The sequence below is a fragment of the Balaenoptera physalus genome (assembly GCF_965194825.1).
Source record: "Balaenoptera physalus genome assembly, chromosome: 13".
Lineage (NCBI taxonomy): Eukaryota > Metazoa > Chordata > Mammalia > Artiodactyla > Balaenopteridae > Balaenoptera > Balaenoptera physalus.
In genome coordinates, this window is record NC_138892.1 from 107,604,706 (window position 1) to 107,630,689 (window position 25,984).

At 51.9% G+C, this 25,984-nt stretch overlaps 1 protein-coding gene across 24 annotated transcripts in view; it reads left to right on the forward strand.

Annotated features, from left to right (window-relative positions):
- Positions 1-25,984, forward strand: part of CACNA1C (calcium voltage-gated channel subunit alpha1 C) — a 559,192-nt gene that overhangs the window by 522,253 nt on the left and 10,955 nt on the right. For all 24 annotated transcript variants that reach the window (XM_082422029.1, XM_082422051.1, XM_082422040.1 and 21 more), the window contains 11 exons: positions 114-179; positions 832-923; positions 10,515-10,680; positions 11,242-11,369; positions 12,010-12,106; positions 12,423-12,525; positions 17,333-17,434; positions 19,487-19,614; positions 19,957-20,091; positions 22,042-22,400; positions 24,359-24,487. In XM_082422029.1, coding sequence (XP_082278155.1) covers positions 114-179; positions 832-923; positions 10,515-10,680; positions 11,242-11,369; positions 12,010-12,106; positions 12,423-12,525; positions 17,333-17,434; positions 19,487-19,614; positions 19,957-20,091; positions 22,042-22,400; positions 24,359-24,487 — 1,505 coding nt within the window. The remainder of the gene's footprint in view (positions 1-113; positions 180-831; positions 924-10,514; positions 10,681-11,241; positions 11,370-12,009; positions 12,107-12,422; positions 12,526-17,332; positions 17,435-19,486; positions 19,615-19,956; positions 20,092-22,041; positions 22,401-24,358; positions 24,488-25,984) is intronic.

Below are 25,984 nucleotides of genomic sequence, written 5' to 3' on the forward strand. Positions count from 1 at the left end.
CTGGAAGTGCCCCCCAAGCCAGGCAGCAGCTGGCGACTGAAGAGACGCCGCACGGGGAGGGGTCCAGCCACCGGTCCCCCGCCGACTTCACGGCATCTGTGTGCCCCTGCCAGGCCCTGCCCTACGTTGCCCTCCTGATCGTGATGCTGTTCTTCATCTATGCCGTGATCGGGATGCAGGTAGGACAGGCTCCCCGCTGTCTCCTCGGGCCCGGCCCCCAGCCCACATCGCCTGACACCCGCCCCTCCTTCTGAGGCTGGAAAGGTCACCGGAATTGGAACTTTCCCCCCACCCCCGTGGTGTCCTGGGGGTGCACAGCTCTGAGACCCTCTCTCCCCGTTGCCCCTGGCCCAGGTTCCACTCTCTATAGGGAAAAACTCCCCCAAGTTATGTGAAGGGCCTATTTGTTAATTATTCCTCAATAAAGTATTTTTTAAAGAGGAAAGAAAAATAGTCTCAAGAACCTGCAGCCAAGAAGAAGAAAAAAGAAAGAGGAAGGCCAGTGAGCCTTGTCCCTGCACAGACGCAGGGTCGAGGTCTCAGCCTACGCCCGCTCTCAGCCCCCCTCCCGCGGGGCCCAGGGCCCCTCCCGAGGGCCGAGGGCACTTTTCTTGGATGCTGGTCCGGAGTGGGGGGCTGGGATCAGGGGCTGGACAGGGCAGCAGGTACCTGCCCCCGCGAGGCCTTCCAGGTCACAGAGGGGACTCTGTTCAGCTTATGGGCCACCCCGTCCAGGGTCAGCTGTGACCCCTGAAGAGACCATTGAACGATGGGTGGGAACCAGGACCCCTCTGTCCACAGCTCACGGACCCCATCCTCTCCCCCTGCCAGGTGTTCGGGAAAATCGCCCTGAATGACACGACAGAGATCAACAGGAACAACAACTTCCAGACCTTCCCCCAGGCCGTGCTGCTCCTCTTCAGGTGAGTGTGCAGACAGGTGCGGACAGGTGCACACAGGGACACCTGCTCGGTGCGGCCCAGGCCTGGGTGCGCGACGAGAACTGGGGCTGGGGGGCTGGGAAGCCCCCTGACCGGGAAGCCTTCCTTTCACTGTCGTTTATAATGACTGGACACGGCCCCTGCCGCTGACTCTGGAAGCCAGTAGCGGATCAGAATCAAACTCCAAGAGCACTCTGGTTCGAAGCTGAGCCAGGCCTGCAGCACACTCGCTATGTGACCTTGAGTGACCTTGAGCAAGACAGCAGATGACTCCGAGCCTCAGTTTCCTCCTAAGACAAGCCCAGCTGCCGGAGTTGGTGCCACTGTCTGTGTCAGTGGTTCCGTCCACGGCACTTAGTTCCCCCCTTGGCTGAGCCGGCGCCAGCCCTCACCCTCTGGGGAGGCCGCGGCCACAGGTACAGCTGGGGGAGGGGTGTGTCCCGCCCGACCCCGAGGGAAGGATTTCGTGCGGCAGCCCCACGTCCTTCCTCCTCTGGATCCCAGTGACCCCCTGGGCTGCCCCTGCTCTGGCTCTTCTCACCATCCTGTTCATCACAGCCTGGGCTATGGGACCCCTACCTGGTCCAGGGCTGGTGGTGATGAGAACTGTTTCCTCAGTCCCTGGGCCAGATGATGCCTAGAGTCCATTCCAGCACCTGTACTCTCCATGCTAAGGTGCTGGGAGAGGCATTGAGCCCTTACCGTCCCCTGGGGTTCTTTCCGAAGATCCAGGGATCCTCCCCATCAAATAACCCCACCTTCACCATGCTCTGTGGAATCCTTTCCCCACATCCAAGCCTGCAAATCATTACTGCTCAAAATGTGTTCAATCAGAATGGCAGTCCCCTTAAATATCAGTCCGACATCACCCTCCCTCAGATGGTAGCCGTGAGAACACGGGGCCATCATCAACCACAGCCTCACAGCAAGATTTACGCCTGAGCCGCATTTATATATGGGATTTGGACACATGTGAGCCGGGGCACATGGGTCTCCCCTCTCCTTTCCTAAAGTCCTTGGCGACAGGAGATAGTTTGTAAAAGAACAAGGAAGGATAAAAGCCAAGAAAGAGTGCCATTTTGAGCCAGCAGTGCTGAGGAAGTCTTCAACGGAGGCAAGTAGATGGGATTCAATGGACAAAGGACCAGGTTCGGAGGAAAACACATCCCAAAGCCGGTGAGCCTGTGAAGGAGCGAGAGCGGCCAGGGCCTCCCCAAGCTCAGGGTCCACAGGGGCCAGGCACCAGGACAGCTGGGGCCACAACCACACTGCCTCCTTGGGGAGCCGCGTTTGGAGAGCGTTTGCTGATGCCCACAAGCTGAAAGCAGAGCCCTGCCGCCACAGCCTGGGCTTTGGGGTCTAAGAAGTAGAGCAGGGCCCCAAGGGAACCCACCCTTTAAGAGGAGCTACCTGTCCACCCCACCTGGCAGCACGTCTCGTCTTGTCTTCCATGGTCCCCAGAGATGCTCCTGCAACGAGAACTTGATCCACGGAGTTGTGTACCGGGCTCTCGATCACAAAGAGCGGTAACAGTCACCCCAAAGAACTGGGGGAAACCAGTGTCAAAAAAGAAGTCACCACACTCACCTAACAGATGAATGAACACATCGGGAGGAAGAGGATAGGGAGAGGAAAAATATTTGAAAATAAGCACAATTTGTGTCTTTAGAGAGATTATAGAACCTGGCACATCTGTCAAATTAGGAAGGAGTGGGAGGAGGAGGAGAAGTCATTATTAATGAGAACAAATTAACGAGAGAATTAATTAAATTTAATTAAAGAGAGAACTCAAAATATACAATTGTTAAAATATTTATTTATTTATTTATTTATTTTGGGCTGCACTGGGTCTTCACTGCTGCGCACGGGCTTCCTCTAGCTACGGCGAGCGGGGGCTACTCTTCGTTGTGGTGCACGGGGTCTAGGCGCACAGGCTTCAGTAGTTATGGCGCACGGGCTTAGTTGCTCCACGGCATGTGGGATCTTCCCAGACCAGGGCTCGAACCCGTGTCCCCTGCATTGGCAGGCGGATTCTTAACCACTGTGCCACCAGGGAAGTCCCAGTTGTTGGAATATTTTTTAAATGGACATAGCTTAAGAAGGAATTAATGAACTGAAAGACCAAGCCAGGAATTGTCTCAGTGTACAGCCAGAAGGACAAAGAGATCGACATAAAAGTTAACATATGGAGGATAGAGCCAGAAAATCCCATCTTTATGATACAAATTGAGACAAAAAAGAACTGAAGGAATGGAGAGAAGGAAATACAGGAATGAGCAAAGAAAATTTCAAATGAAGATACATGCCTTCAGATTGAAAGGCCTAGTAAGTGCAGAACAGGTTAATCCAAAAGACCCGTAGCTAGAGACGCATGATGAAGTTTCAGAAAACCAAGAGTAAAGAAAATATCCTAAAAGTTTCCAAAGAGGAAAAGTCAATTACTTTCAACAGTATCAATTGTCATTAGAATTCTCATCATCATCTACTGTATAACAGAAGACAAATGAGTAATATAGTTAGGATTAGGAGGGAAATATATTACTGAACCTAGACTCCTATAATGCAGCCTAATCAGCATTCAACTAACAAAGCAAAATAAAGATGTTTCCAGAAGTGTAAGAACCCAGGAAGTTTACCACATAAACCTTCTCTGAAACGATTACACAAGGATGTATTTCCACACAATGAAAGATTAATCTAAGAAGTCGAGTGGGCAGAGAAATGCTATGAGTAAAGAACCACTGAAGTTCATAGTTCTGAGCTGTCAGCAAAGAAATTATAAAGCTCATGTTAATTGTAAATAATTGTTGAGGGAAAATATCTAAAACCTTGAATGCAATTTGGAAGTAAAATCCCATATTATCTCAACAAGGCAGGAATGATGAGAAACATGAAAGTGTGTGAAGATTCTTCTCCTGTTTGGGGAGAAGAAATAGATACTGTTCAGCTCTATGCATGGGGAGGGGGATGTGCGTATAAACAGATGTTAAATATTTAAAAGTCAACCGTTAGAAAAACAGAAATGGGATACTACATTCTAGACCACTAGAAGAAAAAAAAAAGAAAACCTTAGCAATTCAGCAAAAGGAAGGAAAGACGAAAGAAGGCAGGAAAGAAAGAAAATTAAAACATTAAGTGACAGGAAAGAAAACAAAGATATTAATAATCACTAAAAATTAAAATCTTCTATTAAAAGATACTCTAATCTTGGCTTTAAGAAATCTAGCCGTAGCCTGTTTATAATAGACGGAGTAAAATAAAATGACCTAAAGAGGACAAAAATAAAGAAACAGAAAAAGAATACCAGACAATGCTTACCTAAGTAGGTATAGTAATAGCAACATCAGAAGAAATAAAATTCCAGGTGAAAGGCATTAAACAGGACAAAGAAGGATATTTGATATTGATAAAAGATATAATCCATTGAGAATATATAACAATCATTAAAGCACATAAGCCTAACAATATAGTTTGGAAATATGTCAGTCAGACCCGGATAGAACAATAAGGAGAAAATTCACACACACACACACTCACACAAAGTGGGAGACTTTGAAACAGTGTGTAGAAAATGACAGATCATACCTGTGTACATATAACTGAATCACTCTGCTGTACACCTGAAACTAACACAACATTGTTAATCAACTATACCCCAATATAAAATAAAAAGTTAAAAAAAAATCTAAACTATAGGAAACTACCAAAAAAAGAAAAAGAAAAAGAAAATGATAGGTTAGAGAGAATAAAATAGAAGAAAGGGCAAAGAACATCTAAATAACACAATTAACAAACTTCATCTAATAAGTTTATACTCAATAAATGGCAAAAAACAAAGTTCTTTTTAAGCCCCAGAAGCATTCATAAAAATTAGGCAAGATTTAAGTCACAAAGAAGAATTCAATAAATTCTAAAACTTCTCTGACTTCAATACATAAAAAATTAGGAATTAACCATAAAACCAGTAGTCCCTCCAAAATCTGTTCACTTAAACGTTTAGAGCCACTCTTCTAAATAACTCACAGCTGAGGCTACAAGCTACTCAGAAATGAGAATGTGAACACACTATATCTTCCTTTTTTTTTTTTTTTTTTTAATGAGACTGCCTCGCCTAAGCCTGAGATTGTTTGGTTTATTTATTTATTTTTTTAAGATTTATTTATTATTTTTATTTATTTATTTATTTATTTATTTATTTATTTTTGGCTGCTTTGAGTCTTACTTGCGGCATGCGGGATCTTTCGTTGTGGCACACGGGCTTCTCTCTAATTGTGGCATGCAGGTTTCTCTTCTCCATTTGTAGCATGGAGGCTCCTGGGCGCGTGGGCTCTGTAGTTGTGACGCGGGTTCCAGAGCATGTGGGCTCTGTAGTTTGCGGCACGTGGGCTCTAGTTGAGGCGTGCAAGCTCAGTAGTTGTGGTGCATGGGCTTAGTTGCCCTGCAGCATGTGGGATCTTAGTTCCCTGACCAGGGATCGAACCCATGTGCCCTGCATTGCAAGGCAGATTTTTTACCACTGGACCACCAGGGAAGTCCCACGCTATATCTTAAATTTATGAGATGCACCAGTAAGCCAAAGGACAATTCAGAGCCAAAATTAACTTTTTTTTAAAATTTACAGTAAGTAAATGAATAAATGGAAAAAGAATAGGAAAATAACCCCAAAGTGTGAAGGAATGCATTTATTAAAATAAAAGCAGAAATTAATAAAATATAAAACAAAAACATTCATCAATAAACCCTAAAACTGATTCTTTGAAAAGACCAATAAATAGACAAACTTTCATCAAATTCAATTTTTTTAAAAAGACGCAACAGCAGGAATAAGAAAAGCAACATAATTATAGATGTGGAGTGATTTTTAGAATGATGAGAATATTATGAACAAATGAATGCCAATATATTTGAGTATCTAGATGAATTAGATGCTTTTGTATAGGAAAAGAGAAATCACAAAAATTGTCTTGAGAAGAATATTTTTTTAATTAACCACAACAGAAATTGAAAAGGTAGTCAAAATTTTAGTCCTCTAAAAGGCTAGATCCAATATATTTATGTTTGCTATTTGCCAAAATAGCAAAGAATAAATCATTCCTATGTTACATAAACTTTCCAGGAGTAAAAATGGGTAGGAAACCTCTTTCTGTAAGACTAACATAACGGCTGATACCAATAAGAGAGGGAAGAAAGTAAGAAATATAGATATAAAAATGTGTAGACATAACTATCTTTGTTTACAAACAACAGGCTAATCCAACTAGAAAACCCAAGCAAAGCAACTCAAAAGCCTTTATAACAATTAAAAGGATGGAGGGTGACAATTAACAAAGGAAAACAATCACTTTCATGTACTGATAATGTACTAGTCTGGGCAGCCTACTGTAACACCATAAATGGAGTGGCTCAAACAGCAGACATTTCTTTCTCACATTTCTGGAGGCTGGAAGTCCAAGATCAAGGTTTCATGATTCTGTTCCTGGTGAGAACCTCTTCCTGGCCTGCAGACGGTGGCCTTATCGCCGTGTCCCCGCTTGGTGGAGAGAAAGGAGAGCGCCAGTCTCCCTTCCTGTTCTTATAAAGATGCTAATCTCATCACGAGGCCCCAGCCCCATGACCTGATCTAAACTTAAGTGCCTGCCAATGCTGTCACATTGAGGTTTGGGGCCGCAACATACAAATTCTGAGGGGACTCATACATTCAGTCCGTAACAGGTAATAGCTGATCCATAAATATAATAAATGAGCTCATAAGCTGTCACTTTTTCAACATGATACTGCAAGTTTTATCCAATGCAATAAGACGAGAAAAATAAACCAAAGGGTAAGAATTGGAGAAGAGGGGGCTTCCCTGGTGGCGCAGTGGTTGAGAATCTGCCTGCCAATGCAGGGGACACGGGTTCGTGCCCTGGTCTGGGAAGATCCCACATGCCGCGGAGCAACTAGGCCTGTGAGCCACAACTACTGAGCCTGCGCTTCTGGAGCCTGTGCTCCGCAACAAGAGAGGCCACAATAGTGAGAGGCCCGCGCACCGCGATGAAGAGTAGCCCCCGCTTGCCACAACTGCAGGAAGCCCTAGCACAGAAACGAAGACCCAACATAGCAATCAATCAATAAATCTTAAAAAAAAAAAAAATAAGTAGTAGGTTTCTCTTTAAAAAAAAAAAAAAAAAAAGAATTGGAGAAGAGGAAAAAATTAAATGCCAAAAAAATTGATTGCCAAACTCAACAACAAGAAAATAAACAATCCAATTTAAAAATGGGCAAAGGACTTGACATTCCTCAAAAAAAGGTATGTGAATGGCCAATGAACATAGGAAAAGATGTTCAACATCACTAATCATCAGGGAAATACAAACCAAAACCACAATGGGATACCACCCCATACCCATCAGGATGGCTGCTATCAGAAAAACAAGTGCTGATGAGAATGTGGAGAAATTGGAACCTTTGTGCATTACGTGAAAGAATGTAAAATGGAAACAGCCACTGTTGAAAACTGTACAACGGTTCCTCAAAATATTAAAAATAGATTAAAAATACCATATGATCCAGCAATTCCACTTGTGTGTATATACCTAAAAGAATTGAAAGCAGGGTCTCAAAGAAATATTTGTACACTTCTGTTCATGGCAGCATTATTCACAATAGCTAGAGCATGGAATCAACTGTAGGTCCATCAAGAGAAGAATGGAAAAGGAAAACGTGGTTATACCACAGTGGAATATTATTCAGCCTTAAAAAGGAAGGAAATTCTGACACCTGCTTCAACATGGATGAAACTTGAGGCCATTATGCTCAGTGAAAAAAGTCATAAAAGGACAAGTTTTCTGTATGATTCCACTCACGTGAGGTACTTAGTCAAAATCATAGACACAAAGTATAATGGTGGGTGCCAGGTGTAGGGGGGAGGGGAGGAGAGTTACTGTTTAAGAGGCATAGATTTTCAGTTTTACGAGATGAAAAGAGTTCTGGAGATGGATGGTGGTGATGGTAGGACAGCACTGTGGGTGTGTTTAATGCCACCGAACTGTACACTAAAAATGGTTAAGACGGTCAATTTCATGTTGTGTGCATTTTACCACAATTTTAAAAAGAAAATATGTAAATAAAACATCTTTTAGAAAGTCGATTACTATGTGACTATACAAGAGAAACCACAGAATAATAAGAGAGTTCAGCAGATCTTCTATATATTAAGTCAATAGTATTCTCTCCGCATCTGTTGCAAACAGAAAATATAACTTTTTAAAGGTATCATTTATAGTAGCAACATTTTATTTGTTTATTTTAAGTAAACTACCTAGAAAAAAATCTAATGAAAAATATATATAGGGAAATTATAAACTTTCATTAAAAGACATTTTAAAAAGCCTAAATAAATGGAGAGATGGATCGGGTTCATGGTTAGGAGACTTAATAGCAAAAAGATGTCAAATTCCTCTAGTTAATCTATATGTTGATGCAGTTCCAGTAAGAGTCTCAGTGGGATTATTCATAGAACTTAACAAGCTGATTCTAATGTGTCTGTGGAATCGAAAAGGAAAAGGAAAGGGAAAAGCCAAGACAGCTTTGCAGGACAGCAGGCTGGAAGCACTGACTCTGTGTGTGAGATCAAGACTTGCTGTAAACCTGGAGTGATTAAGACAGCGTGGTACATTGAAGTCAAGACAGATGAATAAACCTATAGAACAGAACAAAGAGGCTAGCACAAGACTCATACACATATGGAAATGCGATTTATGTCAGAAGAGCTATTTCACATATGTAGGTAAAGGTGGACTATTCAATAAATTGTATTAAGAAAATTGGTTATCTAGACAGAAAAGGATAAAGCATATTTCTACCTCATATGGAGCCCCCATATAAATTCCATATTAATGGGTTATTATGAAATTATTATGAAAAACAAAACTTGGGCCTTTTAGAACATACTGGAGAATATTTTTATGACCTAGAATAGGGAAGGATTTTTTCAGACAAGTTGCGAAAAGCACAAAACAGAAGAAAAATTATGATTTGACCACATTAAAATGTAAAACTTGGATTCATCACAATACACCATCAATAAAGCTGGAAACGAGCCACAGACTGGAAGACACTGTTTGCAATGTGTACAACTGACAGAGGATTAATATAAAGAAAGTATAAAGACCCTACAAATGAACAAGAAGACAAATAGCCCATGAGACAGACAGGCAAAAACATGAGCCTGAGATTCAGCAGATGAAATAAAATTTCTCACCCTATTCATCATTTTAAAACCAAATTAAAACAACAGTGTGTTATCATTTTACACCCATCATACAAGCAACCTTTTTATTTATTTATTTATTTATTTTTGGCTGCGTTGGGTCTTTGTTGCTGTGCGCGGGCTTTCTCTAGTTGTGGCGAGCGGGGGCTACTCTTCATTGTGGTGCACAGGCTTCTCATTGTGGTGGCTTCTCTTGTTGCAGAGCACGGGCTCTAGGTGCGCGGGCTTCAGTAGTTGTGGCTCGTTGGCTCAGTAGTTGTGGCTCGTGGGCTCTAGAGCGCAGGCTCAGTAGTTGTTGTGCACGGACTTAGTTGCTCCTTGGCATGTGGGATATTCCCAGATCAGGGCTCTAACCCTTGTCCCCTGTATTGGCAGGCGGATTCTTAACCACTGCGCCACCAGGGAAGTCCGAGCAACATTTTTTAAAATTCACTAATACCAAGAGTTGACAAGTCTAAATTCAGAATAGAAAAGTGGTTGTGGGGGGGGCGGGCATGGGATGGGAAGGGGCTGGTAAAAGGGCACAAACTGTCAGCCATAAGGTGGATGAGGTCCGAGATCTAACCTATAACGTGGTGACCATAGTTGATGACACTGATCGTATCACTGAAACTTGCTAAGACAGTAGAACTTAAATGTTCTCGCCAAAAAAAGAAAAGAAAAAATTTTTTAAATCTGTGAGGGGATGGATGTGTTAATTAGGTGGGAATACTCCTTTCACAATGTGCACATCAATCAAATCATCATGATCTACGTTCTAGCTTGCAGTTTTATTTGTCTATTCTGCCTCAATAAAGCTGAGGAAAGAGCTGCCAAGTCTGTAGGGCAGTGATGCCAGGAGCGCCAATTGGGCAGACCCTTGGAGAACAAGGAGCGTCCGGTACGGTGAGGACACACCTGCCGTCCACTGGCAACTCCACCCCGAAGCAGGCGTCTGACTGCCCTGTGTGGTGACTGCAGGCTCCTTCGTGACAGCAAGACAGCAAAGAAAGGAAAAGCCTTAACAGGGCGGTGGGGTTTTTTATGGTATACTCATAGAGGATCTGCTACAAAGGATGAATGAACCAGAGCTAAAATGTATCCAAATGGCTAAATCTCAAAACTTAACATGGATTGCAAAAGGAGGGACTTTTCAGAAAAGGTACAGTTTGTTATCTTTCACAGAAAATTTTCAGACATTCAAAACAATGCTGTACGTTTTCCTATGTGGTGGATGTATCAGCGCTGGGGGGCTGACAAACCCCAGACTCAGTTTAGCGGTTCCCCCCGGGGAGGAGAGGGAGGGGCCTTGTGAGCCGCTCTGGGGCGTGGTCTCTCACCAGGTGCGCCACCGGGGAGGCGTGGCAGGACATCATGCTGGCCTGCATGCCAGGCAAGAAGTGCGCCCCCGAGTCGGAACCGGGCAGCAGCGCCGAGGGGGAGACGCCCTGCGGCAGCAGCTTCGCTGTCTTCTACTTCATCAGCTTCTACATGCTCTGCGCCTTTCTGGTGAGCCGGGCGGGACCCGCGGCCTTGGGTGACAAACGTGCAGTCCAGGGCCAGCCGCGTCCTGCGTCTCTGCAGCTCACGCTCGGGGGTGCCCCGTCGGGGAGGCCGGCCTGGAGGGCTGCGTCCCTGGGATGGTCCAGCCACACTGGAGGGAGGGGGTGAAGCTGGACCAGAGTGAGCTCAGCCAGCATCCTTCTCGTCCGTTCTCAGCTCTTGTCGTGGTGGCGTCGTCCCCGAGGACAGGAGGCCACTTAAACATTTCTGGCACTTTGATGAGGAGCAAGGGAAGGGTGGTGGACAGTCACCCCCATCCCTGGCAGCCCCGCCTGGCAGCTGGGTGTGAGGGAAGCTGCCAGCCCACGGGTGGGGTTCACCTGCACAAGCCCAAGGGAAGCTGGGTCAGGTCCTCATCCAAGAGAGCCACGTTCCAGGGGCCAGTGTTTTCAGTGGTGCCACGTGGGCGGTCTTCAGAAACACTGGCTTCTGCCGTGCGTGGCCTGCTAAGCATGTGTCCTGGAAGGGCCTCCGAGGGCATCTCCCCGCGCTCTGTGTTCTCCGCAGATCATCAACCTCTTCGTAGCCGTCATCATGGACAACTTTGACTACCTGACAAGGGACTGGTCCATCCTGGGTCCCCACCATCTGGACGAATTTAAGAGAATCTGGGCGGAGTATGACCCTGAAGCCAAGTAAGTCCCCAGAGGGAGACCCAGTCCCCAGAGCCGCAAGGGGACTGCGTGACCACACCTGTGGGAGGGGGGCAAGACGGGTTAGCACTGGGTGGGTCCACAGCAAACACTGAACCGCGCAGGACACAGGGGTCAAGGGTCAGGGCCAGCAACAGGAGGCCTCTGGCTGAGTCCAGAACACGCCTGCTGTTTTCAGCTGAACAGGACGGGAGGGCCTAGTGTTGGAATAACTCGGGCAGGTACTCGAGTCAGGATGTCCAGGGCCAGGCAGATCCTGCCTGCCTTTCTGCCATAGGCCCATCAATCCAGCCACCACGTTTGGTTGACACTCTGGAAATGCCTTTTGGTCAGACGGTTAGTTCATTGAAGCAGGAGTAATATTGAGAATTTCGTTGCCTGCTAAAATCCCTTCCACCTTGAACATAGCACTGATGGAAAATTGCTCCTTAAAAACCTAAACGTGTATATACTGGTTTGGGAGTTTTGCTGTGCAATTCTGCAACTTAGCACCAGTTTCATCACTCGGGTCCAGCCATGGAGAGTTCCTTCTGCAGGGGGATCCGCCGCCCTGGGTGCCTGAGTCCTGGGCTACTGGCCGAGACCACCGCACTGACCTTCCCCCCGCTCCTGCCTCTTCTAGGGGTCGCATCAAACACCTGGATGTGGTGACCCTGCTCCGGAGGATTCAGCCCCCCCTGGGCTTTGGGAAGCTGTGCCCTCACCGCGTGGCTTGCAAAGTAAGAGATGAGCTGGGCTCGTGGGAGACACGATATGGGAGGGAAGATGCCTCTTGTCACCTTGGTCAGGACGTCAAGCCTCTACGGGGATGAGAACAGTATTTTATGGGCCTAAGGAAAGGAGCCAGAGTCAGAATAGGCGTTAGGGGTCCTTCCCACAGTGCGTTCTCAGACTCTGAAGGAAACACGGGGTGACACACGCACACGCATTTCAAGGCCCCCCCACCCCACTTCAGCATCCTCCTGCCTCGGGGGTTCTGCGGGAGGGTCCTTTGGGAACCGGCTGCTGTGATGACCAGCTCTGCCCCTTCCCCAGCGCCTGGTCTCCATGAACATGCCCCTGAACAGCGACGGGACGGTCATGTTCAACGCCACCCTGTTTGCCCTGGTCCGGACGGCCCTGCGGATCAAAACGGAAGGTAAGGTCATCCGGGGGCCCCGGGAGAGCCACTGGGAGACCTAGTGGACCAGCCGGAGCCCAGCTCAGCCCCTGCGGCGTGTCAGAGCCTCAGCCCCGCAGTAACTGACACCTCTGGGGATATTAGCAGTACCAGGTCTGCTCATGTGCCCTTTGCTCCTTGAATGGCCTCCTTGCCCGTAGTTTTTAGAGCTCATGCTGGGTGACACCTCGAAGTCCTTGGGTGTAGTTCAGAGAGCAGGAGGTGAGTGTTACCGGAAGCGGGGCTGAGCCCCATCACAGTGGGGTTTCACTGGCTGCGAGTGGGTCTCAAGTGTTCAACTCTCCTTGCAAGCTAAACTCCTGTGTCGGTCGGGAAGGGGTCAGAGCGGATGTGGTGACTGGGGCTGAGGTCGGCCCTCGCCCGCCTGCATGCAGGTGCTCAGCCAGCCGGCAGGTGGGGGTCAGAGCCTCTGTGTTCCCTCAGGGCCCCGTGCTTCTCATACGGGGCTCCCTCACGGGGGAGGGGGCGTGCTCCCCCGTGTTGCCTGGCGGGAGGGGCCGTCTTCCAGGTTGTACGACAGGGACCTGTGGCCAGCAGCTTGGCTTCGATGACCCGCTGTCCTTACGGCTGATTGAACCGCTCTGCAAAGGCTACAGGTGCACCTGACGAGATACAGCTGCTTCCCAAAAGCTCCCAGCCTCCTCCTGCGATTCGCGGAGTTGGAGCTTGTTTGAGACACTGAGTCCCAGCCCCAGCCCCAGCCCCGAACTCGGAACGTGCATCCTGCACCAGCCGCGGGGGATGCACGTGAGCAGAGTCTGAAACCCACCGGCACAGTAATTAGAGAAAACCCAGGTGGGACTGGCAGTGTCACCTTTCCCTTCTGACGTTTGGATCTCAGAGCCTCAGGAGGCTGGAGCGCTGGGCGGGGCAACGGGGGACTGGACCTTGATACCGTGTGACGGTCAGCGAGTCTCTCTTTGCCTCAGTTTCTTCATTTGTAAAACGAGAAAGGTGGGGACGTGTGGAATTCAGTTCAGTGGACAAGCCAGGAGGTGCCTTCTCTCAGCTAAATCCTTTCAGAAAATAACAGAAACATCCTAGATGAAGGAAAAGAACAGGGCCAGCAAGATGCATGTCAAAATAATGAGGTAATCTTAAAAAAAATTGTAAAAGTTCAAGTTCTGCTGCTGAACTAAAAAGAAACCAAGGCTGAAGAATATGCTCTCAGTAGCCAAGGCCATAACTCAACCTGAAACAGGTGTAAACAGACCTATTTCTGCCGACAAAAGGATGGAACACACATTTTGTGTACGCGTGTGTGTGACTAGGGGGAAACCTGGAAGGAAGTTTGCCAACATGTCAGCCTTGGTTGTCGTGAGCGGTGGAATCAGCCGTGACTTCTCTTCACTTCCTTTACCTTCTTCCTTTACTTCTGTCACTTTCCGAATTTCCCACACTGACTATGGTTACAATTCCATCCAGGAGGGAAGGTTTTCTTTTTCAAGGAGGGAAGGTAGAAGGACTCCTGGAAGGAACGTGTTGTGGTCCTTAAGTTTTGATATGAAGTCAGGATATGAATTTTCATCCCGTGGAGGAACGAGAAACACTGACCTTGGAGCCAGGACTCAGCGCTGTCAAGATGCTCGTCAGAGGAAACCAAGTCCAGACAAAGAACCTCAACCTTAGAGCCGGACACGCCCAGCCCACCCTGAGGAAACACTCTCCCGAGACCAGGGGAGAAGCCGGCCGCGCGGGGACCAGTCAAGCCAAGAATTAAAGGAAACTTCAAACACACAGACATTTGTCTGCTGAGCAGCATGACCTCTGTAGCTCAGAATTCTGCATTGTTCACGTTAAATTCTGCTAGATGGGTAGATGTCACGTTCGGTGTTCTTACCACCATAAAATACAATTTAAAAATGAAAAAAGGGGGCTTCCCTGGTGGCACAGTGGTTGAGAATCCGCCTGCCAATGCAGGGGACACGGGTTTGAGCCCTGGTCCGGGAAGATCCCACATGCTGCGGAGCAACTAAGCCCGTGCGCCACAGCTACTGAGCTTGTGCTCTAGAGCCCGCGAGCCACAACTACTGAGCCCACGAGCCACAACTACTGAAGCCCGCGTGCCTAGAGCCCGTGCTCTGCAACAAGAGAGGCCACCACCATGAGAAGCCCGCGCACCACAACGAAGAGTAGCCCCCGCTCGCCGCAACAAGAGAAAGCCCACGCGCAGCAGCGAAGACCCAACAACAAAGACCCAACGCAGCCAAAAATAAAATACTAAATAAAATAAATAAATTTATAAAAAAAAAATGAAAAAAGGGCAACTTCCCTGACGGTCCAGTGGTTTAGATTCCGCACTTCCACTGCAGGGGGCACAGGTTCGATCCCCAGTCGGGGAACTAAGATCCCGCATGCCACGCGGCGCGGCCAAAGAAAAAAAGAAAAGACAAAAAGGAATAGTTCCGAAAGGGCCCACAACGTCAACTCGGGGCAAACCTTCATCAGAGACAAGCACCCTCCCCGCCTGCAACAAACGTGTTAAACTCCTAAGTCCGGGAGACAAAGGTGAGTTCTTAGAAGCAACTACAAAGAAACTGGAGAAAGCATCTAAATTTGGGAGACTAAGTCCCACATGGTCCTTACCCTTCAGACTGTGAGCTGAGATATTTGGAGAGAAATTAGCACCTACTCCAGAGAACCAGCAATGTCCCAAGCCCGTCAACCCAGGATACAGACGAAGATGTCCTGAAACACTTAGATGACCTGAAGCAAGGGTTATGAAGTTCGAGGTTACGTAGATCACGGCGAGAACGAATTAAGGCTTGGAGAAAAGTGACAGACCCTTTTGGTAGATGTGTCACTGCCCAGGTCTGTCGTAACAAATTATCACAAACTGGGGGCTTCAAACAACAGAAATTCATTCTCTCACAGTCAGGAGGCCAGAAGTCTGAAGGCGAGGTGCCAGCGGTCCGCGGGGTGGGTTCCTCCGGAGGCGCGGAGGGGGTCTGTCCCGGCCTGTCCTGGCGGCTGGCGGTGAGGGCAGTGCTGGGCCCCCCAGGAACGTAGCTGGGTCTCTCCGGCCCCTGACTCCGTCTCCCCCCGCCGCCCGCTGTCTTCTCTGAGCGTCTCTGGGCCTCCCCTCCTCCTACGAGGACACCAGTCACATTGGATGAACGCCGTCCCCTCCCCCAGTGAGCACGCCCTCATCTCAGCTAATACACCTGCGAAGATTTCTACCTACAGGCCGCCTAAGGTTGCAGGTGGGTGTCAACGTGGGGGCACCGTTGAGCCCGCCACGGAAGACGAGTGTATCTGAGCGTCGTGTCAATCGGGGCTCCCGCTGCACGTGTCGGGACCGCCGACCACCTCCCCGGCGCCGGCCTCTAAGCCTGCTGTGCCCGCCCGCTGCCGTGTCACCACCCACCGCAGCAGCTCCCGCTCTGACGGTCTGGAGTCCAGCCGTGCGGCCTCCAGGCCAAAACCAGCCTGTTGACTCGGACATGTCCTCTTCCCGGGGCTCGGGAAAGAGTCCGCCTCCGACTTGCTCAGGCTGTTGGCAGACTCACTCGCTGCAGATGCAGGACCGGCTCTCGGCTGAGCCCCCTCGGCCCCCGAGCTCCGCACGCAGCCCTGCACCTGCCCTGTTCCCAGCCACGGAGGCCTCTCTTGTCTTTGGCCCCCGTCGCGAATTACTTTTGTTTGTTTGTTGCTTTGTGTGATTTTTTATTGAGTCGTAACTGACATGTAACATTACATTTGTTTCAGGTGAACAACATAGTGATCCCATATTTGTATTTATTGCAAAACGATCACCACAAGTCTGGTTAACATCCATCACCTCACATTACAATTTTTTTCTTGTGATGAGAATTTTAAGATCTACTCTCTTAGCAACTTGCAAACATACAGTACAGTATTGTTAACTGTAGTCCCCATGCTGTACTTTACATCCTCAGGACATATTTATTTGATAACTGGGAGTTTGCCCCTGAGAACCCTCTCCTTGCGAAGAGCTAATCCACTCCTGGGATTGCTCAGGCCCCACTGGACAGCCTCCCCATCCTAAGGGCACATGTGCCGTATAACATAACCCGACCGCAGGGTAAGGCCCCGAGTTCACGGTCCCAGGGCCCATGCAGGGCGCGTGCTTGGTGGTGGTGGGAGAGAGCTGGGGGCGTGTTAGACCCAGCCCCCCAGTCCTCTCCTACGACTGCGGGTCTCAGCTTTCCTCTCCCAGGGCTGTAAGGCCAGTATCTCAGAGGCGCACAGAGAGGCACCTAATTAAGCCTGTTTTGCCAGTGGAGAAAGGAGACCCAGAGAAGCCCCCAACCTCAGGACCCCCTGTCTTCTGGTTTCTGCTTCCACGCCAAGGTTTCGCCACCTCCTCCCAGCAGGAGACTCAGCAAAGGGCTTTGACACAGAGGCCCCGAGCATGGACACTCCACGTGGGTCTGCAGGGGGGACCACACTTCCTTCCAGTTGCCCACGTTTCCCTGGCGGCCCAGGGGAGCCCCTGTGGCCGTCCAGCTCGATCCAGCCCCAGCAGTCTCATGGGCCTCAGGGGCCCCCTTAAGGAGAAGCAGCAAGTGGGGTGCAGGATTGCCCTGGCGGCCGAGCGGCAGGTGGGGAGGAAGGGGAGAGCGGCCAAGAGGGGACAGAGGTGGACAACGGGAACCCCGGGGGAGAAGATAATGGGGCTGACGGGTCAGAGCCATTGCGGGCAGAGCCCACGGGCCGCGGCCACCACTCCCACAGAAGGACCAGCCCTCGGGAGGCCCTCAGGGGCAGCTGGTCAGTCGGCCTTGCGTCTCCCTCCCCACAGGGAACCTGGAACAGGCCAACGAGGAGCTGCGGGCCATCATCAAGAAGATCTGGAAGCGGACCAGCATGAAGCTGCTGGACCAGGTGGTGCCGCCCGCGGGAGGTGAGTCACCCCACCCCGGGCGCGTGCGAGTCCTGAGTCCGGGCTGCGGGAGGCCTGCCCTTTCGGGCTGGAGCCTGGTCCAGGCCTGAGGTCACAGAGGAGGCCGAGCTAGACCCCCCGATGCCTGGAGGTTTGGCAGAACTTCAAGGAAACTCTGCAAAGTAGAGCTTTCCCCATAACCTGCCGGGCTGGGTGCTCTAGGAATGATGGGGTCTGGAGAAGGAGCCCCCCGGGACGCCCCTTCCTCTTCCTCCCGGGGCAGTGTTTGTCGACTCTGTCAACTGTCCTCCGTATACAGTTGCCAAAGTGTGAGTACAACACTTCAATATGAAATGTGTTAAAATCAAATGTTTTTCAATAAATAAATACTCAGGGGCAACTCAGGGGCCCAAATTTCTGGTTAACTCACCAAACTCTCGTCTGCACCCACTGTTATGAATAAGTTTGCATTTAAAGGAAACAAACAGTGTTGACATTGTTGACATTTTGCATTTGTCTTTTTGAAGTAAGGGCTATGGAATATCTTTAAATAAGTACAGACACCTCTGGGGCACACACGTGGGGTAAGTGCAGACTGATCACGGGGTCCAGCCCAGTGGGGATCACATTCACGGAGCGGTGCCATCAGGGATACAATTTTCTGAAATGTGAACCCTTCTTGCTCAGGTTGAAACAAAACAAAGTGGTCTTGCATCCACTTGAACAGCAGTTATATTCCTGGGAAACTCTGGAATATCACAGCTGTGCAGGTCCCACGTGGAGCCAAGTTAGGGTCTTAGCTCAGGTGGTTATAAGCGGCAGGTCCCACCACAGACGTCTGGCACGACCTTGGCAGGGTGCAAAGGTAGTATTTGCTGTGCTTTTCGGGACACATCCGGAGCCACGCCATTAACACCAGCAGCATCCCCAAAGCATGGTGACAATCACGGTGACACTGAGGAAGTCCCATACATCCCCAAAACACTCCTTAAAAGGGGGTGCTACCCCTGACGAGACCCACCCCCGGAAGGAAGGCAGGCCTGGGGACGGGCACCACCCGGCCTGGCGTCACACGCACCATGTCCCTTAATCCTCATCCCGGTTCTGTGACGCCTGCTCTAGGAGCTGGTTCTCAGCTGCTGAGTAGCTGACCCCGGGCTGGTGGTGAGAGCCCTGCGGATTCAGGACCCAGGTCCAAGGGGGCCACACTTCCCACCAGGGCCAGTCTTCCCCGATTCATGGCAGACAGGGCTCGGGCATCCCCTCCACGTGGGGCTGGGGCCCCTGCTGGCTGGACGGAAGGCAAGCAGCTGTGGTTTTGGCTATTCTCACGAGACAGCTAGGAGCAGGGGCGCCATCACAGCCCCCAGATCCAACCCAGCAGCCTTCTCCAGGCCTTCCTCCCCGTCCTCCCCCACGAACCGGAAGATGGGGCAGGGGGGCTCCACGTGGGGCATGAACTGCTCCCCTCGGGGCCCCACTCGCTTCTCACAACCCACTTCACTCCCAAGACGGAGGCTGATTCTGTCTCGTGTCACTTGGGGACCAGCCCAGCCACGGGGTTAGAAAGCCCCAACCGAGATGGGAGGCCTGCACCCCTCCCACCGACCCCTCCCGCCAACCCTTAAGCAGAACGCTAGCCCTTAGGGGCCTGGGCGATTATCAGTGGGAACCTGGAGCTTCGGAATCAAAAAAAAAGTTTATCGACAAGGTCAGTTAAGTAAAAAATGCAAGGTGGGAAATAATTTTGACAATAGGCTACTTTTTCTGTGAAAAAAGAGGGGGTAGGAATATGTTTGCTTATTTGCAGGAAACATTTGCATAAAGAATCTCTGGGGAAATAAGAAACGAACGAGAATGGTTATCTGATAAGAGGTGGGGGGAGAGACTCTTCACTGTACACACACCTTTTTGTATATTTTTGTCTTTTTGAACCACGTGCATGGAGAGCCTCTTCCAAAAAGTTTAATTGAGAAAAACTTAAGAAGGCGTGGATGCTGAAAAAAGGTTCCTGACGCCTGGCCAAGCCCCGCTGTTTACGCCCTGCTCACCCTGTCTTCCCTTTGCTCTCAGATGATGAGGTCACGGTGGGCAAGTTTTACGCTACTTTCCTGATCCAAGAGTATTTCCGGAAATTCAAGAAGCGCAAAGAGCAGGGCCTGGTGGGCAAGCCCTCCCAGAGGAATGCCCTGTCCCTGCAGGTGAGAGGTCCTCGCCCCCCCAGAGGACCTGGCACCCTCCTCTCGCCTCTTCCAGGTCCGGGGCTCTCACGGGCTGGCTGAAGGCGGGTCCCTTCCTGAGGGCCCTGAGCCTTCCCCAAGGTGGATGCTACAGGGGTGACCCTCCCCTCCTGTGGCCTCGCAGCCCTCAGAGCTCAGGGAGTTGGCCGGGGGGTCTGCTGACGCCCTCGAAACAGCCCCTCCCAATGTGCCTTCATCCCCTGTGGACCTCCGGAGGCTGGCCTGCTGCAGGGAGAAGCACAGGGGCGGGTGGGTGGCAGTTGGGGCACCAGGGCCCTCACGCATCGTCCCCCTGGGCTCCAGGCTGGTCTGCGCACCCTGCATGACCTCGGGCCCGAGATCCGCCGGGCCATCTCCGGGGACCTGACCGCCGAAGAGGAGCTGGACAAGGCCATGAAGGAGGCTGTGTCCGCCGCCTCGGAAGATGACATCTTCAGGGTAGGGGGGTGCCCCGGTCGCGGTCTTCAGCCTCCGTAGAGCTGGATTTGGAGCGGAAGGGTGGGCTGGCGTCCTGAGTCCAGGGAGGAAGCCCTGAGTCTTCAGCAGAACCCCAGCTCCCCGCCCCCAGCCCCTCCCCCCAGCCCTCTCCCATCCCTCCACCTCATCCAAGCCTGGTCCTTCTCAAGCCGGGGCTCCGGGACCGGCAGCTCACAGAGCGTCACTGGCCCTTGGAGAAGGCGGGAGGGAGCCGTTTTCCTGAGGAAATGCTTTTTAGGAGACGGTTCTACATTACACGTTGCAAAGTGCTGGCCTTTGGGCCACCTCGAATCCACAGACCTATTTTGTTTGCCAACATTGGAAAATCTGGCACATTCAAATAAAAATCTAGACTTCTAGCCTCTCTTGAAAAAACCAGAAGATGTGCGGTATCAGGCAGCAGAGATCTGGAAGCCAGTGGCGATCTTGACTTAGACCATGAGGTCTCCAGGCCCCAAGGTCCCCTCCGGCCTCCTCTCTCCCCTCTTGGACACCGAGGCTGCCATCAGTTTTATATATATATATTTTTTTAATTAATTTAATTTATTTTTTAATCTATTTTATAAATTTATTTATTTATTTATTTTTGGCTGCCTTGGGTCTTCGTTGCTGCGCGTGGGCTTTCTCTAGTTGCGGCGAGCAGGGGCTACTCTTTGTTGCAGTGCATGGGCTTCTCACTGCGGTGGCTTCTCTTGTTGCAGAGCACGGGCTCTAGGCACGCGGGCTTCAGTAGTTGTGGCACGTGGGCTCAGTAGTTGTGGCTCACGGGCTCTAGAGCGCAGGCTCAGTAGTCGTGGTGCACGGGCTTAGTTGCTCTGCGGCATGTGGGATCTTCCCGGACCAGGGCTTGAACCCGTGTCCCCTGCACTGGCAGGCGGATTCCTAACCACTGCGCCACCAGGGAAGCCCCTGCCATCAGTTTTAACAGTGAAAACTAGTGCCCGCTGGAATTCTGGGGCCCTTGCACCCAGCTCTCTTCATGAACCCCCAAGGTATTTGGCTAAAAATCCTGTAGCAAGTGAGACGCTACCACCCAGAACTGCGCTACGGCCTCTCACCCCGCCTCCCGGCCCCAGCAGGCTCCCAGGCGGTGGAAACATGGGGGTGAGAGGAGCCCGTCACCCTGAGGCTGTCCCGTCCTCACCACCCTCCTCCTTGTCACTGTGAAATGTCCATCACTGAATAGCCTCGGGGACACACTAGCATGTCAGTGTGACCCCAAGAGACCCCCAGCCTTGCAGGTAGCTACTTGCCCACTTGCCCGGGACAAGGGAGGAAGTCGGGGGAAAACACCGGTTCCTGATTTGAAAACTAAGACTCTCCCCGGGGAAAGGAGGCCAGAGTGTAATTGGTGTAGTAACTAAGCCCTTCTTTTTTTTTTTTTTTTTTTTAATTTATTTATTTATTTATCTATGGCTGTGTTGGATCTTCGTTTCTGTGCGAGGGCTTTCTCTAGTTGTGGCAAGCGGGGGCCATTCCTCATCGCGGTGCGCGGGCCTCTCACTATCGCGGCCTCTCTTGTTGCCGAGCACAGGCTCCAGACGCGCAGGCTCAGTAATCGTGGCTCACGGGCCTAGTTGCTCCGCGGCATGTGGGATCTTCCCAGACCAGGGCTCGAACCCGTGTGCCCTGCATTGGCAGGCAGATTCTCAACCACTGCGCCACCAGGGAAGCCCACTAAGCCCTTCTTATTCTCAGAACCGTTTGGCCAACGTAGTTCCTAGCTCAGTGAGCCAGTTGGATTCCTTTTTTTAAATCCCACTAGAACCTTCGGGCCCCTTTTTCCACCCCTCGGCCCTCACATGCCCCACTGCTGCAGTGAAGGGTCTCCACCCCAGACTCGGCCGGGTGGAGAAGGAGAGGCGGCCGTGGGCGGGCCACCCCCCACCCACCCCTCCGTCTCGCCTGCAGAGGGCCGGCGGCCTGTTCGGCAACCACGTGGGCTACTACCCCAGCGACAGCCGGAGCACCTTCCCCCAGACCTTCACCACCCAGCGCCCTCTGCACATCAGCAAGGCGGGCACCAGCCAGGGCGACGCGGAGTCGCCCTCCCACGAGAAACTGGTGGACTCCACCTTCACCCCCAGCAGCTACTCGTCCATGGGTTCCAACGCCAACATCAACAACGCCAACAACACCGCCCTGGGCCGCTGCCCCCGCCCCGCCGGCCAGCCCGGTGCCGTCAGCGTCAGCACCGTGGAGGGCCGAGGGCCCCCCTTGTCCCCCGCTGTCCGGGTGCAGGGGGCCTCGTGGAGGCTCAGCTCCAAGAGGTGAGCAAGGGGGTGCACGGCAGGGGCTTGGGGAGGAGCATTTGACCCCTCAGCCCTCCAGCTGGGGTGGAGGCTGCTGGCCAGAGGGCGGCCAACGCGGCCTCCCGGGTCCTGCAGCCGTGCTCGGGAGGCCCCGTGGCCCCGCTGGCCGGCAGGTGTGCCGCGGCGCGCGCCTTGGGACGGGGCCTTCTCTGCTCTCTCCCCCGGAGCAGAGGGGCCCTGGCTCCGATGCCCGAGATGTTTGCATCCTGGGGACACCACCGTCTCCGTCCCCTGGGCCTTTCTCAAGTCTCTGCCCAAACCTGGCCTTGGACCCCCAGGGGATGGGGCAGGCCCACCCCCTCTTCTTTGTGCCCTTCTCGTCCCCGGGAGGGGGCATTCTGGAGGCAGGAGGCCCTTTGCTGGGCGCTTGCCTGCTCTGCCCCCATGCGGGATCATTCCTGGCAGTCCTGACGGCGTCTCCCAGCTCCTGTCCCTTTCTTTCCTCCCACCCGCTGCTCCCTGGTGCCCCAGGACCCACTGCTATGACGTGCTGGGGCGGTCGGCGCCTACTTCCACGCTCTGGGCCTCAGGAAGTGCCTCATTTATATCAGCAGCTCCGGGCTCCCAGGCCCGGGAGGATCTGAACACTTCACCCTTAGCTGAGCTGGCCCTCTGAGCGAGACAGCAGCCCCCAGCAGCCCCGTTTCTGGGGCAGACCTCCTTTCCTTCCCTCCAGCTCAGATCCAGAAGTGATCTTTTCTAAATCCCTGGACAAGCGTCCTGAGCTGCGTTCATCCCAGAGGCCAGCTCCCGGCCTCCCGGTGTTCACGTCCCTTCATCACGCCCGCGTTAGCCGAGGTTCCAGCCTGGGCCGTGTCCCGCCCGTCGCGGCTCACGGCTGAGTGCGGTGGCCCAGCTCTGGCCTCACGTCCTGCACACAGCGGCCCGCAGGGGTGGAGCTGCTGGCCTGCGCCGTTCTGCGTCTGCAGCTCGTGCGTTGTGCCTCACCAAGCTCCTCCACATCCCGCCCCTCCCACGCCAGCAAGAGCGTTCAGCATCTGCCGTGTCGTTCAACTGGGGGGAGGGCACCGTCGGTCAGGGCCTCCCCCAGAGATCCGCCCGGACCCTCCCTGAGTGGCTCGCAGGCCCAGGGTCAAAGCTGGACACTGACCCAGCACCCAGATCTGAGAGGATACGCTGGAATATTTCCCAGAGGCCCTGGGGGTCTGAGCCTAAAGTGGGCCCCAGCACTCAGGACCTGTAGGAAGAAAGGTGGAGGGAGGCACCGAGCAGGACACAGACAGGAAAGGGAGGGCGGAGACCAGAGCTGAAGCGCCCACGACCAAGCGAGCAGAAGACCAGGGCCTGGAGGGGAAGCAGCCCAGTCTGAGGCGCATTCGGGTGCAGAGGGTCTCCAGCTCAGGGGGGCTCAGGTTCGAGGGGGACCCAGGCTCACTCCCCACTGCTCAGAAGAACGAACCCCTTTGTGAGGCCGCTCCTCTGTGCTTTGCTCTAAGGAGTCAACACCAAATCAAGAGCATGTCACGTATGACACCAGGAAGTCCTCAGCGCTGCCCAACAAATGCCCACAGGCCCGGCTGCCTGCAGTAGAGGGAAGGGACCACCCCCTCGCTAGTCCCCCCCCGGAATAGTGCAGCCGGCCCTGAGCCGGGCAGGCAGACGGTGTTACTGGTGGGGACACTAGTCATGGGTGGGCTACATGACTTACCCCAGAGGGTAACTGAACCGGGTCAGAACTCACATCCCCTTGCATCCTAACCCGGGGGCCCTTCCCCACATGGCACCCTTATGGCAACACTTCTCGGCTCCATCAGTGGTCGTGTGTGTGTGTGTGTGTGTGTGTGTGTGTGTGTGTATGTGTGTGTGTGTGTGTGTGCGTGTGTGATGCCTCACCTGCCGGGGGGAGGGGAGGGGCTGGCGGTTGCTGACTTTTGTCTCTACCCCGGACACTTTAGGTGCCCCTCCCGGGACAGCCTGATAGCCATGGTGTGTCAGGAGGAGGCCCCGCGGGATGAGACTTGTGACCTGAGGACGGATGAGGACGCCGAGTACGGCAGCGAGCCCAGCCTGATCTCCACGGAGATGTGAGCTCTGCCCTCCAAGGCTGCCCGAGAAGGGGAGGGGAGGGGGTGACGGGCGGGTCCCTGGAATCCTCCTCTGGCAGCTTCAAAGCAGAGGAAGCCCCCCACCCTCATACACACGGTCCCCTGGTTGGCTTGGCGCTTCCTCATGACACGATGCTTTCAGGAAAACTGCTAAACGTTGTTTCCTAGGCTTTCTTGACACGTGTACGTACTGACAATTAAATAGTCGTGAAGCTGCCTATAATAAAGCTGCCAGCAGAGGGCGCTGTTGTCAGCCGTAGCTGAGATTTCCATCACAGCCGGAATTTTTTAAGAGAAGGGTTTTTAAACTGCAGATCCAGACCCATTAGGAAGCTGTGACATTTGCTTAGTCAGTTACAATCAACACTTTTAAAAGAAATCATAGCACAGAATAGCATAGAATAGGATAGAAAAGGACAATAGGAAATAGCGTATTCAAAGTCACAAAGGTGGTATTATTTTGTGAAGCATCTGTTGCCAAGTCCCATAAAATGTATTTGTGACTGTGAGTTGCGTTCACAAAGTTGAACCTGTGTTAGAAGATTTCCTGAGAGGAACACTTTTTCACAAGGAAGGACCAGCCCTTTCAGCTTTCGCTGTTCAGAGGATGCAGATTAACACATGGCCACGTACCCGAGAAGTCAAGAAAAGCATCTGTTCCCACCGTCTGGGCTCTTGGTGCGTGCTTGGTGCTTGCAGGCCCTCTGCTAGATGGTGGACGAACCGGCCTCAGCAACCAAGGGAGGTCACAGGCTCGTTAAGGAGCTAAGAGGATCTCAGAGGGGGAAAATAAAGATTTCCTAAGTAGCTGCTCACAGAGTGGTGCAAACAGCGAGAGTACAGACGTTCAGAGAAGGTCAAGGTCGGAGAGAGGCACCAGGCACGAGGTCACCCAGAAGCTGGGTCTTCAAGAGTGGTTACGGTCTGGATAAGAAGAAAATGTAGTAGGGAGGGTGACCAAGCTGCACATGAGAGGCAAGCATGGCGGGTTTTGTCCAGAACCTTCCCTGCATGTCTGCAAATGCTCGCAGACAGTACGCCAGGAGCACAGGCTCTGTCCTCAAAGTACATGGAGTCACGCCAGGCACAGGCGGTGGCCTCGTCTGTGACACGAAGGGCTTAGAACACACGCGGGCATCTAGGGTGCAGACGGCTCCACTAGGGGTTGCAAAATCAGCTTAGGGGCTACAATGGCTTTTTTCAGTGAAATAGCCCAGGCCAAGGTAGAACAGAGGCTCTCGGGTGCAGCGGATTCGGGGAAGGTAATCATGACCCGAGTCCAGCCCTTGGGCACGTCTGTCGTGTGCCCTGGGCCAGGAGGAGCGCTTTCTCACCGAGTCCCCGCTAGAAGGCCCAGGAGCTGTTGACTCACTAGACACCCCCAAGGGCCCGCAGCTGCCCCTCACCGATGACCGCATGTTCGCGCTCTTGCTGACCAAGGGTGGGCAGGCCCGGAGAGCGAGCGGGCACGAGCGT